The sequence below is a fragment of the Ochotona curzoniae genome, unplaced genomic scaffold (genome assembly GCF_017591425.1).
Source record: "Ochotona curzoniae isolate NIBS_2020 unplaced genomic scaffold, NIBS_Ocur_1.0 contig_3819, whole genome shotgun sequence".
Lineage (NCBI taxonomy): Eukaryota > Metazoa > Chordata > Mammalia > Lagomorpha > Ochotonidae > Ochotona > Ochotona curzoniae.
Window position 1 is genome coordinate 4,644,476 of NW_024466004.1, and position 12,510 is coordinate 4,656,985.

The 12,510-nt window shown below is 41.3% G+C and overlaps 1 protein-coding gene across 2 annotated transcripts in view; it reads left to right on the forward strand.

The window, feature by feature from the left end:
- DNAH8 (dynein axonemal heavy chain 8) overlaps positions 1-12,510 on the forward strand; it is a 288,139-nt gene that overhangs the window by 135,421 nt on the left and 140,208 nt on the right. For both annotated transcript variants that reach the window (XM_040982961.1, XM_040982963.1), the window contains exons 45-52: positions 1,341-1,502; positions 3,843-4,089; positions 4,204-4,445; positions 4,545-4,685; positions 5,485-5,722; positions 9,022-9,164; positions 9,954-10,088; positions 11,110-11,232. In XM_040982961.1, coding sequence (XP_040838895.1) covers positions 1,341-1,502; positions 3,843-4,089; positions 4,204-4,445; positions 4,545-4,685; positions 5,485-5,722; positions 9,022-9,164; positions 9,954-10,088; positions 11,110-11,232 — 1,431 coding nt within the window. The remainder of the gene's footprint in view (positions 1-1,340; positions 1,503-3,842; positions 4,090-4,203; positions 4,446-4,544; positions 4,686-5,484; positions 5,723-9,021; positions 9,165-9,953; positions 10,089-11,109; positions 11,233-12,510) is intronic.

The following is a 12,510-nucleotide window of genomic DNA, read 5'->3' on the forward strand; positions in this document are numbered from 1 at the left end:
CTGCTTTCTTTATGTTCAGAGAGTCATATTTGACTATCTCAACTCAAATCCGTTTTCCCATAAACTTCACGACCACTCTTATTTTCCAAATACATGTTAAAAATTACCTGTACAAATTAGAATAACTGTTATCATTGCTTTCATGCTTGTCACATGCATAGACAGATGATTTTGAATTAACTGATGGACAGATTCATATGTGGTAGTGGTTCAAGGGCTTCCACATGCTGCTAAGTGTATCCATGACCTGGGCCATGTGAGGTGTAGGAGGCAGGTTCTTAAGAAGTTCATATTCTGGGGCCCGGTGACATGGCCTAGCGGCTAAAATCCTCGCCTTGAATGCGCCTGGGATCCCATATGTGTGCTGGTTCTAATCACGGCAGCCCTACTTCCCATCCAGCTCCCTGCTTGTGGTTTGGGAAGCAGTCAAGAACGGACCAAAGCCTTGGGACCCTGCATCTGTGTGGAAGGCCTGGAAGAAGTTCCTGGATCCTGGCTTAGGATCGGCATAGGACCAGCTGTTGTGCTCACTTGGGGAGTGAATTATCAGATGGAAGTTCTTTCTCTCTGTCTCTCCTCCTCTCTGTATATCTGACTTTCCAATTAAAATAAAATAAATCTTTTTTTAAAAAAGTTCATATTCTAGTTGTGGACACCTGAATAGTTCCTACCTAGGATAAGCCTTCTCTGATGTGTCATCTTGTTTGAGCCTCCTGGGAACTCTGGGATATGAAGAGCCAGCTTGTTTAACGTCATGCTGCTCAGGGATGAGGTGGGACTCAGTGAGGCTGGAGGACTCCCCCTTGATCACAGTCAACTGAAGAGCTGAAACAAAAATCCAAAAGACTTTTTCATGCCAAATCCTCTGCTCCTTCCAGTACAGCTCATCCTCTCCCTTGGATCATAGTACTGTCAAAACTCTCAGACAAGGGTGGAAGAAAGCCACAGGGAAGCATTGGAGTAGGAAAAATCAGGAGTAGAACTTAGGAAATGGGACAACCTGTGAACTGGGATTCATGATGTAGCAGGTAGTCTAGTTATAAGACAGGCAGAACACTGCTGTCACCGTTTTCCATCCTAAGTTGGACGAGTTGTCGTACTCTAAGTGAAATGTTACCACTCCATTCTCATGAATCGTAGCCTGTGATAAAACCATGAGATAAATGAGGCTGGATTGTAAAAGATGTTGGAAGCCAAGGACCGTTGGTGCCATGTGGGTCCAATGGATGTTCAGAAGCATTAGACCTGTAGTAGAGCATCCAGGTCTGATGAGGAAAGTAATAATTGATGCTCTGGGCATCAGTTCAAAATATGTACTTCTTATCCTGTGCCTGTTTCAGGTTGATGAAGATGAACCACTGTTCCTCAGCTTAATCAATGACCTGTTTCCTGGATTACAACTGGACAGTAGTACTTACGCGGAACTGCAGGCTGCAGTAGCCAACCAGGTTCAGCTGGAAGGCTTGATTAACCACCCACCCTGGAACCTCAAACTTGTTCAGGTAAAGAAAGTTTAATTTGTTATCTGTATAATTATGTGTTGCTAAAAACAGTCTTGGCCAGAGATCATGCTATTAGCCTTCCTTAATATAAATGTGAGTACTACATTAGAAGAGCCGGTGTACTTCATTGCAAGGAGAATCTTCTTGGGGTGTGTTTGTCTTAGAGAAATGGTTTGGAGGTACCCTGCCTTATAGCAAGCAAGCCATAATTTACTACAGTTGCTGCTTGCATGTGGAAAGAAAGTTGGGACAGGGTCAGAAGTTCAACTCAAATGGCTTCTTGTGCCCGTCTGGTGGTATCATCTGCCGCCAGGAGCCTCCATGAGTCCATGGGACTCGCAGCTTGAGAAATCCTGGGGAAAGTGGGTCAACTTTGCTCCTACTTCGTCATGGCCACATTGTTTTCTTCACCTAAACTTTTGGTGTCTTTCTGTCACATATCTTCCTTGTGGCAACTATCCAACCTTTTTTTGTAGCTGAGTCAAGAACCTGTAGCAGGAACACTACAAACCTCTATGAATTTTGCTGCTTTGAGAGCGTTTTCTGGGGCTTTTGAAAAATGAATAAGCTGAAATGGTGGCAAAACATCATTTTGAAAAAATAGTAGTGATTGTTAGTTTAGCTAATTTTTTAATCAGAGTATATAAGCTGTGCAAAAGCATGACATACACCCAAACCTTTCAAGGAAGTGTATGGAGAGGAGTTTAAGGATTTGTCCTCATCCATGTATTTGAAACCATTTGCATTTTCTTAATTTCAGGGAGATGTTATTTTAAATGTATATTCATGTAATATACCAAGTACTAAAATCCTGGTTGTCTCAATGGGCTTCCATTAGAAGGTGTGTTCTCTGTTGATGTCACAGAAGCTGCCTGTGCTCTTAGTACATCTCGAATCCTTTTTTAAATTAAGATTTATTTATTTTTTATTGCAAAATCAGATATACAGAGAAGAGGAGAGATAGAGAGGATGATCTTCTATCCGTTGATTTACTCCCCAAGCAGCTGCAACGGTGGGAGCTGCCCACGAGTCCAGAGCCCCTTCTAGGTCTCCCAGATGGGTGCAGGGTCCCAAAGCTTTGGGAGATCCTCGACTGCTTTCCCAGGACACAAGCAGGGAGCTGGATGGGAAGTGGGGCTGCCGGGATTAGAACCGGTGCCCACATGGGACCTTGGCCTGTTCAAGGCGAAAACTTTAGCTGCTGGTCTACTGTGCTGGGCCCCTTGAATCCTTTTCTGACTTCTGTGTATCCTCTGCTCAATGTCTGTGCGTTTTTACTTCTAATGGCAAAAAGGGATGACTGGAGCCACTTTGTTGTGAGCAGTGCCTGGGAGTTTACTTCCCACCCTTCTCCACGCTGTCCTCCCCTTTGGGAAGGACCAATGTCCTAACTGAAGCTCTCTTGCTCCAAGTAGAGCAGTTATTGAGGTATGACTTGCACTGCAGAGTCCCACAGGATTTGGCTTTAGTCTCTGTAGGTGTCCTCAGCCACACCTTGTGGCTTCTTCCCAATTTCTGTTTGCATCCCTACTCTGCAACCATTTCTCATGGGGATACTCCCTGAATAAATCACCTGCCTGGGAACCCTCATTCAAGATGTGCTCTCTGGAGGCAGGCCTTTGGTGCAGTGGTGTAGACATGGCCTGGAATGCTTTTGTTGCATATCAGAATGACTGGATTTGACACCAGATCTACTTCCACCTCCAGCTGCCTGCAAAGGCATGCTCTTGGAGGTGGCAGGTGATTGTTCATGTTGGTTAAGTCCTTGCTATTCTCGTGGGAGACCTGGAAGGAGTTCTGGGCTCCTGGCTTGGACTTGACCCAGCTCTGACTGTTACAGGCATTTGGGGGGGTGAACCAGAGGATGGAAGATCTCTATTTGTTAATTTTAAAGGAAGAGGAATAATAATAGGAAAAATCTGCTTCTGAGGAACCCAGAGGGCCACTGTGAAACCTGTTCTTGACTGCTATGCGTGTGTTGCTGCTTTCTACCACCAGGGGACGATATGATCACATTGGATGCATAGAGAGTTGTGGGTAGAAAAACAGGTGACAGCAAAGCCTAAATCACAAGAGTAGTCATTTGAGAAGCACTAACTAGGTCCTGAATGAATTATTCCCCAAATGTAATTCCAGTCCCACTTTGTCACTTAGGCCATCTTCTAAGGTGGTACTAATTTACATGTAGTAACACAAAGAAGGTGTTCACATCTTTCAAGAAGTGAATTAGTTACTTTAATAAAGGGCTTATTTCAAGCCTTTTAACTTTCATCTAACTACAGAGTATGTCAGCAGGAGACTCACAAATGATGACTTTCAATTTATTGTCTAATTGCATAGCTATATGAGACATCTCTGGTCCGTCATGGCTTAATGACTCTTGGGCCCAGTGGCTCTGGGAAAACAACCGTTATTACGATTTTAATGAAGGCATTAACAGAATGCGGAAGACCTCACAGGGAAATGCGGATGAATCCAAAAGCTATTACTGCCCCTCAGATGTTTGGCCGGCTGGACACAGCCACCAATGACTGGACTGACGGGATTTTTTCTACTCTCTGGAGAAAAACACTGAAGGCTAAAAAAGGTACATACAACCCCTCCTCCCCCTGCTGGCTTATTAATAGCACAGTTGTTATTTCCTTTTCTGTTTTAATGATATGCCGATCAAGAAGACTTTCTGTCATTCGTTATTTTGCAGGTGAAAACATTTTCCTAGTTTTAGACGGCCCTGTGGATGCCATTTGGATCGAGAACTTAAACTCTGTGTTGGATGACAATAAAACGCTTACGTTAGCCAATGGAGATCGCATCCCCATGGCCCCCAGCTGTAAGCTCTTGTTTGAAGTCCACAACATCGAGAACGCCTCCCCTGCCACGGTGTCCAGGATGGGCATGGTTTACATCAGCAGCTCTGCTCTCACCTGGAGGCCCATTTTGCAGGTATGTGTGAGAGGGGGGAGACCAGGAAGGCTCAGAGGTATACCACATGTCTGCCCACCTTGTACTGTGCCAGGAACATGTTGTTTTTCTTTGCTGCAGGCGTGGTTGAAGAAGCGCACAGCACAAGAAGCTACTGTGTTCCTGTCTCTGTATGACAAAGTATTTGAGGATACCTACACGTTTATGAAGCTGAACCTCAACCCTAAAATGCAGCTCCTAGAGTGTAACTACATTGTGCAAGTAAGATCAACCTGTGTGCAATTCAGCATGGAGGTTTTGAGATTTCCTTTTTTTTTTTTTAAATAGAAGACCCACGAAGTCTATAAGAATCTTTGTATAAGGTGGCTTTTGAGACATTTGATTCCTACTGGAGATCTTACTGATGATATGCCCGTCATCTCTGCATCATTTTCATTCTTTCTGCCATGGAAAGGGGGTGGATGTAGTAATTAGAAGAGGAAGAAGAATGAGCTGTCTTTTCTGCTGTCAAATTTAATAGCTTGTCCTAGAAAATGTGTCCAAAACACATAGATACAGAAAAGTAGCAGAAGGAGCTTGTGGCATTCTTGCCTTCACCAATTTAATGTGCTTGAGTGAGGGAAAACTTTTACGGAGCAATTCTCTAGGAAGCAGTTTGTAGTATTCCTTTTCCCAGACCCAGCTTTCTTGGGTGGGGCTTGTTGGAGTAGCTAGAGACAGTGCATGAATGGGTGCCTCTGGCTGAGTTCTGATAAAATGTTATATGCCAGAAGGGTAGCTGGCCCCTGGTGCCACAAGGTTCTGAGTCCCGTGAAATTTTAAACAGATGTTTTTAAAAAGAGTCTTTGAGCTGGAAAATTTGGATTATTCAACTTTAGAAGAAGTCATCTCATGGAATGCCTAGAAAGAGGGTATGAGCTGGGGGTAGGAATCCTTCCTGGTTCCTGCTTCCATAGGCACTGTCTCCTTGAAATATCTTTAATGTCTTCTCTCCCACTTCTTTTTAAGTATATTATTATGTGAACTTTTAAAATCTTGATTTTATTTCAAACATCTCTAGTCTCTCAATCTTCTGGAAGGCTTAATTCCCTCCAAAGAAGAAGGTGGGGTCTCATGTGTTGAGCATCTTCATAAATTGTTTGTGTTTGGCCTGATGTGGAGTTTGGGAGCCCTTCTGGAACTGGAAAACAGAGAAAAGCTCGAAGCCTTTTTACGTCACCATACGAGCAAGTTAGACTTACCCGATATACCTAAAGGCACAAATCAAACCATGTATGAATTTTATGTTACTGATTATGGTAAGTACAGGAATTACATCTTAAATGACGTCTTTTGAAAAATGAGCAAAGCGTTAATTTGCATGAGCTCTTCTGGGAGACTATTAAACCTATTTTGAATAGCAATTGTTAATATTATTTTTAAAAAGGACATATCTGAGTATGTGAAGGCTAGTAGAATTTCAGATTTGCCAGACCAAGAACCTATAGACCGAGGATTGCTTTTCTCTTTGGTGTGATCTAAGTAGAATCTAGCACAAGTAAGTTAGCAGTACCTGCTGCATCATTTGCTGTCTCATGCTTGAAAGAGAAAAGTAGTGACACAGAGAACACAAACTTTAGGGCTAGTGTTGTGGCATAGTAGGGAGAGCTACCATCTGCAGTGGTTTCGACCCATTTAGGGGTCAGTTTAAGTTCAGGCTGCTCCACTTCTGGTCCAGATCTCTACTAATAGTTTGAGAAAGGCAGCAGAAAATAGTCCAAATGCTTGGGAACCTGCATCCACCTGGCTCCTGGCCTCCAGTTCCTGCCTCCTGGCTCCCTATTTTAGCCTGGCTGAGCCCTGTCTCTCCCTTTCTCTGCAACTCTACATTTCAAATATATAAATATATGTTTTTTAAAAGAACAGAATGAATACAGAATGTTTCCAGAAGGTGGACTCCTTACATGTAGCAGACTCATCCGTGGTCATGCTGTCCCTGTAGTCCCAGCTTTTTCTTGTGACAGGGCTCAACTCTCCTTTCCTTAAAAGAAAATGCCTGTCAGCTTGGTGAGTTTATCCACAGCCCAGACTCCAATTCTTCTTTCCTTTTCCAGAGAGGAAAATATATGTTTCCTAAAAATCTGTCCTTCTTCCTGTGAACCCTAAGAGGGCAACAGTGTTTTGTTTGATTTAATATATATAATCAAATGGACAAATGGAACTGGAGAGTAGATAGCAATGACAAAAATTTGAAAACAAGGAAGTAGAAAGATGTGTGGCGGTTGATGTAGGTCTCACAGAGCAAAGGTGAGTCCTACCCTGGCAGTGGGAGGACTTGAGAAGCAACTCGGCACACATCACAGATCCGACTTTTGTTGAAAGAGCAGAGCGCTAATGTTTCTGGCATTTTCTTTCAAGTAGCTGCCCCTTTGATTCTGTAGGTTTTCCTGGAAATGTCAGCAAAAGGTTGGCAACCATCTAGACTCAGACTCCTGCTCCCAGGGGGGTCCTGGAATGGTTTGTTGACTAAAATGTTGAACATTTGCAGGCATCCAGACCTGCCACCCCAAATACCGACTCTCACTGAGTGTGTGTACCTAAGAAATGAACCAAGAGGTTACAAACTTCGTGGTGATGCAGGACTCTACCGTATCTGGCCCAGGGAACTTCTAACCTGTCCCTTCATTATTTCATCCTTCACTCATTCACTCATCCTTCTCCCACCTTTTGGGGAGCCTTTATTCTGTTTTTAGATTTAGAAGTAAAAATGAGGGGAGTTGGTAACCATATGACCTAGTGGCTAAAACATGAGTTAAAGTGCCTGCATTTCACAACAGAGTGTCGAGGTTCAACTCCCAGCTCTGGCTCCTGACTCAATTTCCTGATAGACAGACCCTGGGAGGCTGTGGTACTGGCTTGAGTAATTGGGCTTCTGCCACTCCATTGGGAGACCTGGGCTTTGTACCCTGCTCACTCTTAGCTGTCACAGAGAATGAACTGGCGGGTGGGAGTGTTCTTTGCCTATTGGGCTTTGCTTTCTCTGCTTGCAGGTGGGTAAAGTAGCAAGTACTGAGTTTGCCCTGTGACTTTAGGAAGCCAGAAAACTGCACAAAATGTGGGAAGCCATGCTTTGCGGGTAGCACAGGACTGATATGAAGCAGGGACCTTGCCTGGCAGAGGTTTCCAGCAGCAACTCCGGGAGGAAAAACCTCAACAGAACTTGTTCTTTCACCAGAAAAAGGAGTCAGAGATGGATTTTGAGTTTGGCAAGGCAGCTAGAATTTGCAGGGCAGAGCACCCAAGGGGAGGGAGTCTGCTTAAGGAGGAGGTGCCAGAGAACAGCAAAGAGCAAGGGACAAGTCCACAATTAGAGTAAAGGCGCCAATATTCTGTTCAACTGAGAAATACAATTAGTCAGTGTATGGAGAGTTTGAACATTATTAATCCAGTCTTCAAAGAAAAAATCCAGACGCAGACTAGCAAGAATACTTGGAAAATATATAAAACTGCTAAAGGAATTGTGTTTAGAGAATGTAAAGAGCTTTTTAATTAAACAGTAATCAGTGGACAAGTAGCCTAAATTTAAAAATGTACAGACGTTTAGACTAATTCTTTACCAAAAAAAAATATATATATAAATGTGGAAAAATCACATGAAATGATGTTCATTATTACTGGTCATGTAGGAAAATGTGATCTAAAATCTCAATGGGTATCATTCCACCATTTTTAGAACAGCTAAATTTAAAAGGTTAATAGTATCAACTATTAATTTCTATTAAGGATGTATAGAAAGAGGCTCTTGTAGACTACTACAGGACAGAAAACAGGCAACTTAAATAGTTAAACAAATGCCACATGACTGATTTATTTTGTAAGAAACATGAAATTGAGGTTATTATTCCAATGACGAATGTTAGCTTTGCTATTTCAGATGTGTGTTCTCTTTCCAAGCAATCTATGTACATTATACTTTTTTTTGGTATAATTCCCAGTCATAGTATACTTTTTTAAGATGTCTAAAATGACAGAGAAACTCAACAATGTAATTTCAACAATCAAAGTAATTTAATTTAAATGGCAACAGCAGGAACAATTTTGACCAAATTTTCTAGCCAACAGCAGTTGTAAGTCATCATAGATTATAAGGAGCAATACAGAGACCCTTGTATGTAAATACATTTTCATAGAATTGATGAGATATGATAATAATCATTTGCAATCATTGCAATTAGTAAAGTAGAATTTGCTGGGTACTCTATTCTACATTACAAATTGAGGGGTCAGGTTTTGTTTTGTCATGTCTCATATGGTGAACATGCTCTATTCAGTTATCAGTTGTTTTGACTTTTCAGGTAAGGTAGATTTCCTACTAGATTCTCATCACATGAGCTCTTCCTAATTCCATTCTAGACTGGGTCTCTCTTGATGAGCAGTTTAGTCATTTTAAAACCAGCTTAAATGAATTGTTGGGTGTTTGGCCATATATCAACATGTTTTGGGAAAATGTGATAAGGATTTTTGTAATCCTGAGAATTGTTCTAGCACATATACTTTTGTATTCTGAGGTAACTTTTGAATTTACAGTTTAATTAGTTAAAATCTATTGATTATATAGGTGATTGGGAGCACTGGAATAAGAAGCTTCAGCCATATTATTATCCAACGGACAGTATTCCAGAATATGCATCCATTTTGGTTCCAAATGTTGACAATGTTAGAACAAATTTCTTGATAGACACCATTGCCAAGCAACATAAAGTGAGTTTAATGGGCAATATAAAATGAGTTTAATGGATGGTTTCTTAGTTGGTCAGAATTACATAAGAAGCACATCTCTTTCTACACACTGCAGATAGAAAAACTTAGGTTCCAACAACTTGGGGATCTGGAAGGAGTGGCATTCGAGGGGAACATTTTTGGCAGATGAACCCCATGTCACTCCCAGGAAGCACAGCAGTTCAGTATTACCCAAACTGTGGACTCTCAGCTGGTTAAGGAAAGTGGGTGGGAATATTAGCATCTCACTATGGAGTGCCGGCTTGGTCTTGGTTGCTCAGCTTTGGATCCAGCTCTCTGACAATGCACTTGGGATGGCAAGTGCACCCGCATGGGATATCTGGATGGGGTTCCTGGCTCCGAGCTCCTGCCTTGGGCCGGGGCTAGTAGTCATGTGGGGAGTGAATCAGTGCAGGAAAGATCTCTCTGTCTCAGTCTTTTCTTCTCTGTCTCTCTGCCACTCTGCCTATCAAGTAAACAAATGAATGAATCTGAAAAAAATAATAGAGTGGATGCTTGCTTTCAGTGTCTCTTCCAAACATCCATGTTAGATAGCAATGCAACTAACAGTATTTTCTTCTAGCACTTTTATAGTATTTTATCTCTTTGACATCTAGCTGTTTGATTCAGCTAGGGTTTATGTTGAAGGATGTAGAATTCTACAAAGTAAAGTTGATACATTAATTAGCATAATGGGAGAATAGTTAGTAGAGCCATAAGGCTCTTGAGACTGGATGTGACACCTTCAAGATGACTAATCTGTGGTTGCAGGCAGTTTTACTCACAGGCGAGCAAGGAACTGCGAAGACTGTAATGATTAAGGCTTATTTAAAAAAGTATGATCCTGAAGTACAGCTGTCCAAATGTCTGAACTTTTCATCCGCCACGGAACCGATGATGTTTCAGGTAACATCCATCACTTGCTATCACAATAAACACAATAGAATGTTAAAGTGCTGCTCACAATAAGGTGTAGTAGTTGTGTGTGTGTGTGTGTGTGTGTGTGTGTGTGTGTGTGTGTGTGTGTGTGTCTGTGTGTACTTCACAAGAAATGGTGCTGCAGTTGGCATTCAACTACCTAATCCTAAGGCTGAGGTTGAAATCAAATCCAAATAGCATATTTTGGCCAATTACTGAGATCAAAGCTAAACTTTGGAGCCTGTCTATTTTAGTGAAATGATTCATGGAACCATAGCTTTTCTTTCTTTCCTTTTTTTTAATTAACAATATATCTGAAGGAATTTCAAAAAGTTTTTGAAAAAAATGGAATTACAAATTATGTTTATTTTGGTACCATTTTTTTTTTAAATCTGTGCATACATGGAGTCTTCAAAAGGTTCTTGGCAAATGTATATTGCTCTCTGTGAATTCTGAAGTTTTTCTCTTGTTTTGTTTACATCAAATGGGGCTGACATTTTGGCACAGCAAGTTTGAGGCACTTGCAACAGCAACATCCCAGTTTAGAGTCCCTGTCATTGCTACTTCCTGTTTGTATCTTAATAAAGTGCCTGGGAAGGTAGTACATCATAACCCGAGTACTTGGGCCCCAGTAATCCATGTGAGAGACCTGGATGGAGTTCCTAGCTAATGGCTACAGCCTGATGCAGACTTGTCTGATGGGGTCATGTAGGGAGTGAATCAGTGGCTGGAAGATCTATTTGTCTCTTCCTGTCTCTCTCTCTTGCTCTCTCACTGCTCTTACTATTACTTTCCTATAAATAAAATTCTGAAAGGAAGTTTACATGAAAATAAGCTAAGATTAAAAGTTTTAATCCTGTTTCCATGAATTTTTAAAGTAACCTCATATATTAAGATTATATTGATTAAAACATAAGTAAATTATATTGCACTCTGGAAACTGTACTGCTCATTTTTAGACACATGATTACAACCTAGTGCCTAAGACAGACCATGTCCTTTTCTCTAGCGAACAATCGAGAGCTATGTGGATAAGCGGATGGGAAGCACGTATGGGCCACCAGGTGGGAGAAAAATGACTGTTTTTATTGATGACATTAATATGCCTGTGATCAATGAATGGGGAGACCAGGTAAGACTAATACATCTTCTATAGGTGCTATTGGATGAACTTTTAAATTGTATACCTAAAAATACCAGTAACTTGCACATTATTAAGAATGACAACAATTCTCAAGCTGTTTGGATTCTCCTGTGACAGCTGACTGTGTTCCGACTTCAAATCTCTACAAAGTTTTCTGCAGCATTTCCATTCTGTCTCCAGCCTGTTGATTGCAGTGACTTTTCTGCTCTCTCTCTCTTGGTTTCGCCTTCCCCTGGGTTTTATCCTTGCTGTAATCTGTTACTGAACGTACAAGAGAGCTTCAAAAAGTTTATGGAAAATGTTTATGATGAAAAACTCTAAAACAATTTCAAAACCTTTTAAACTCAAACTTTTGCTTCTATTCTTCTAAAACCTTTTGTGAAGTATTCTTTCTCTCTCTGAAGAGTGACTGATGTTAAAAAGTAAAGCTTTTTCCTAACCTTTTTAAACTCTGCCATATTGCTACCGTGGTAGTAATTACCCATCTATACCTGAGTCAGATCCTGCTATAGGCACTTGTCACTTTTGCCAGCAGTTGACCCACTCCTGGTGGGGTCCCCGGTGCTCCACGTCCATGAACACACACTTTCATCAACACCATTTGCCTTCAGTTACCAGGATGGGTTCCATCCAGCTCTTTAATCCACTTGTACTTCACATGGCTGACAAGAACTCAGGCAATCTTTTGCTGCTTTCCCCAGGCCTTTTATAGGGAATTAGACTACAAGTTGAGCAGCTGGGACATGAACGCCCATATGGGATGTGATTTTGCTCTCTACACCACAATGCCCGCCGCTATATTCTATTCAGTTGCAACCTGAATACCTCTTGATTTTTTTCTCTGTTTTGTTTCCTCCAAAAATATTTTTGGGATAACATTTCACTAACATACAAGCATGCATGCATGCATTTTATCTCTAACTACTAAAATGTGTACTCCATGAAGATACAGGATATTGTCTGTGCTGCAGGAATTTAACATGCATAGCTACTTCTTAGCTGTTGGTTGGGTTGAATAAAAGTTGAGTATAAAAGATCCTTAAACCTGTAACATTGAAAGCTGGTGTACCGAATACTTCATGACTCATCTGTCTAAATTTATCTGGAAATTGGTTTTATCAGTGCGGTACAGGGCATATTGGACTTGAATTTGACATGTTAAATTTCTTACTTACAATTCACGAGTGGCATTATTTAGGTTCAGTTGCGATGAAGGTCATCTTTGACATCCACAAACACTTCATTGATATAACTGAATGTTTTCTT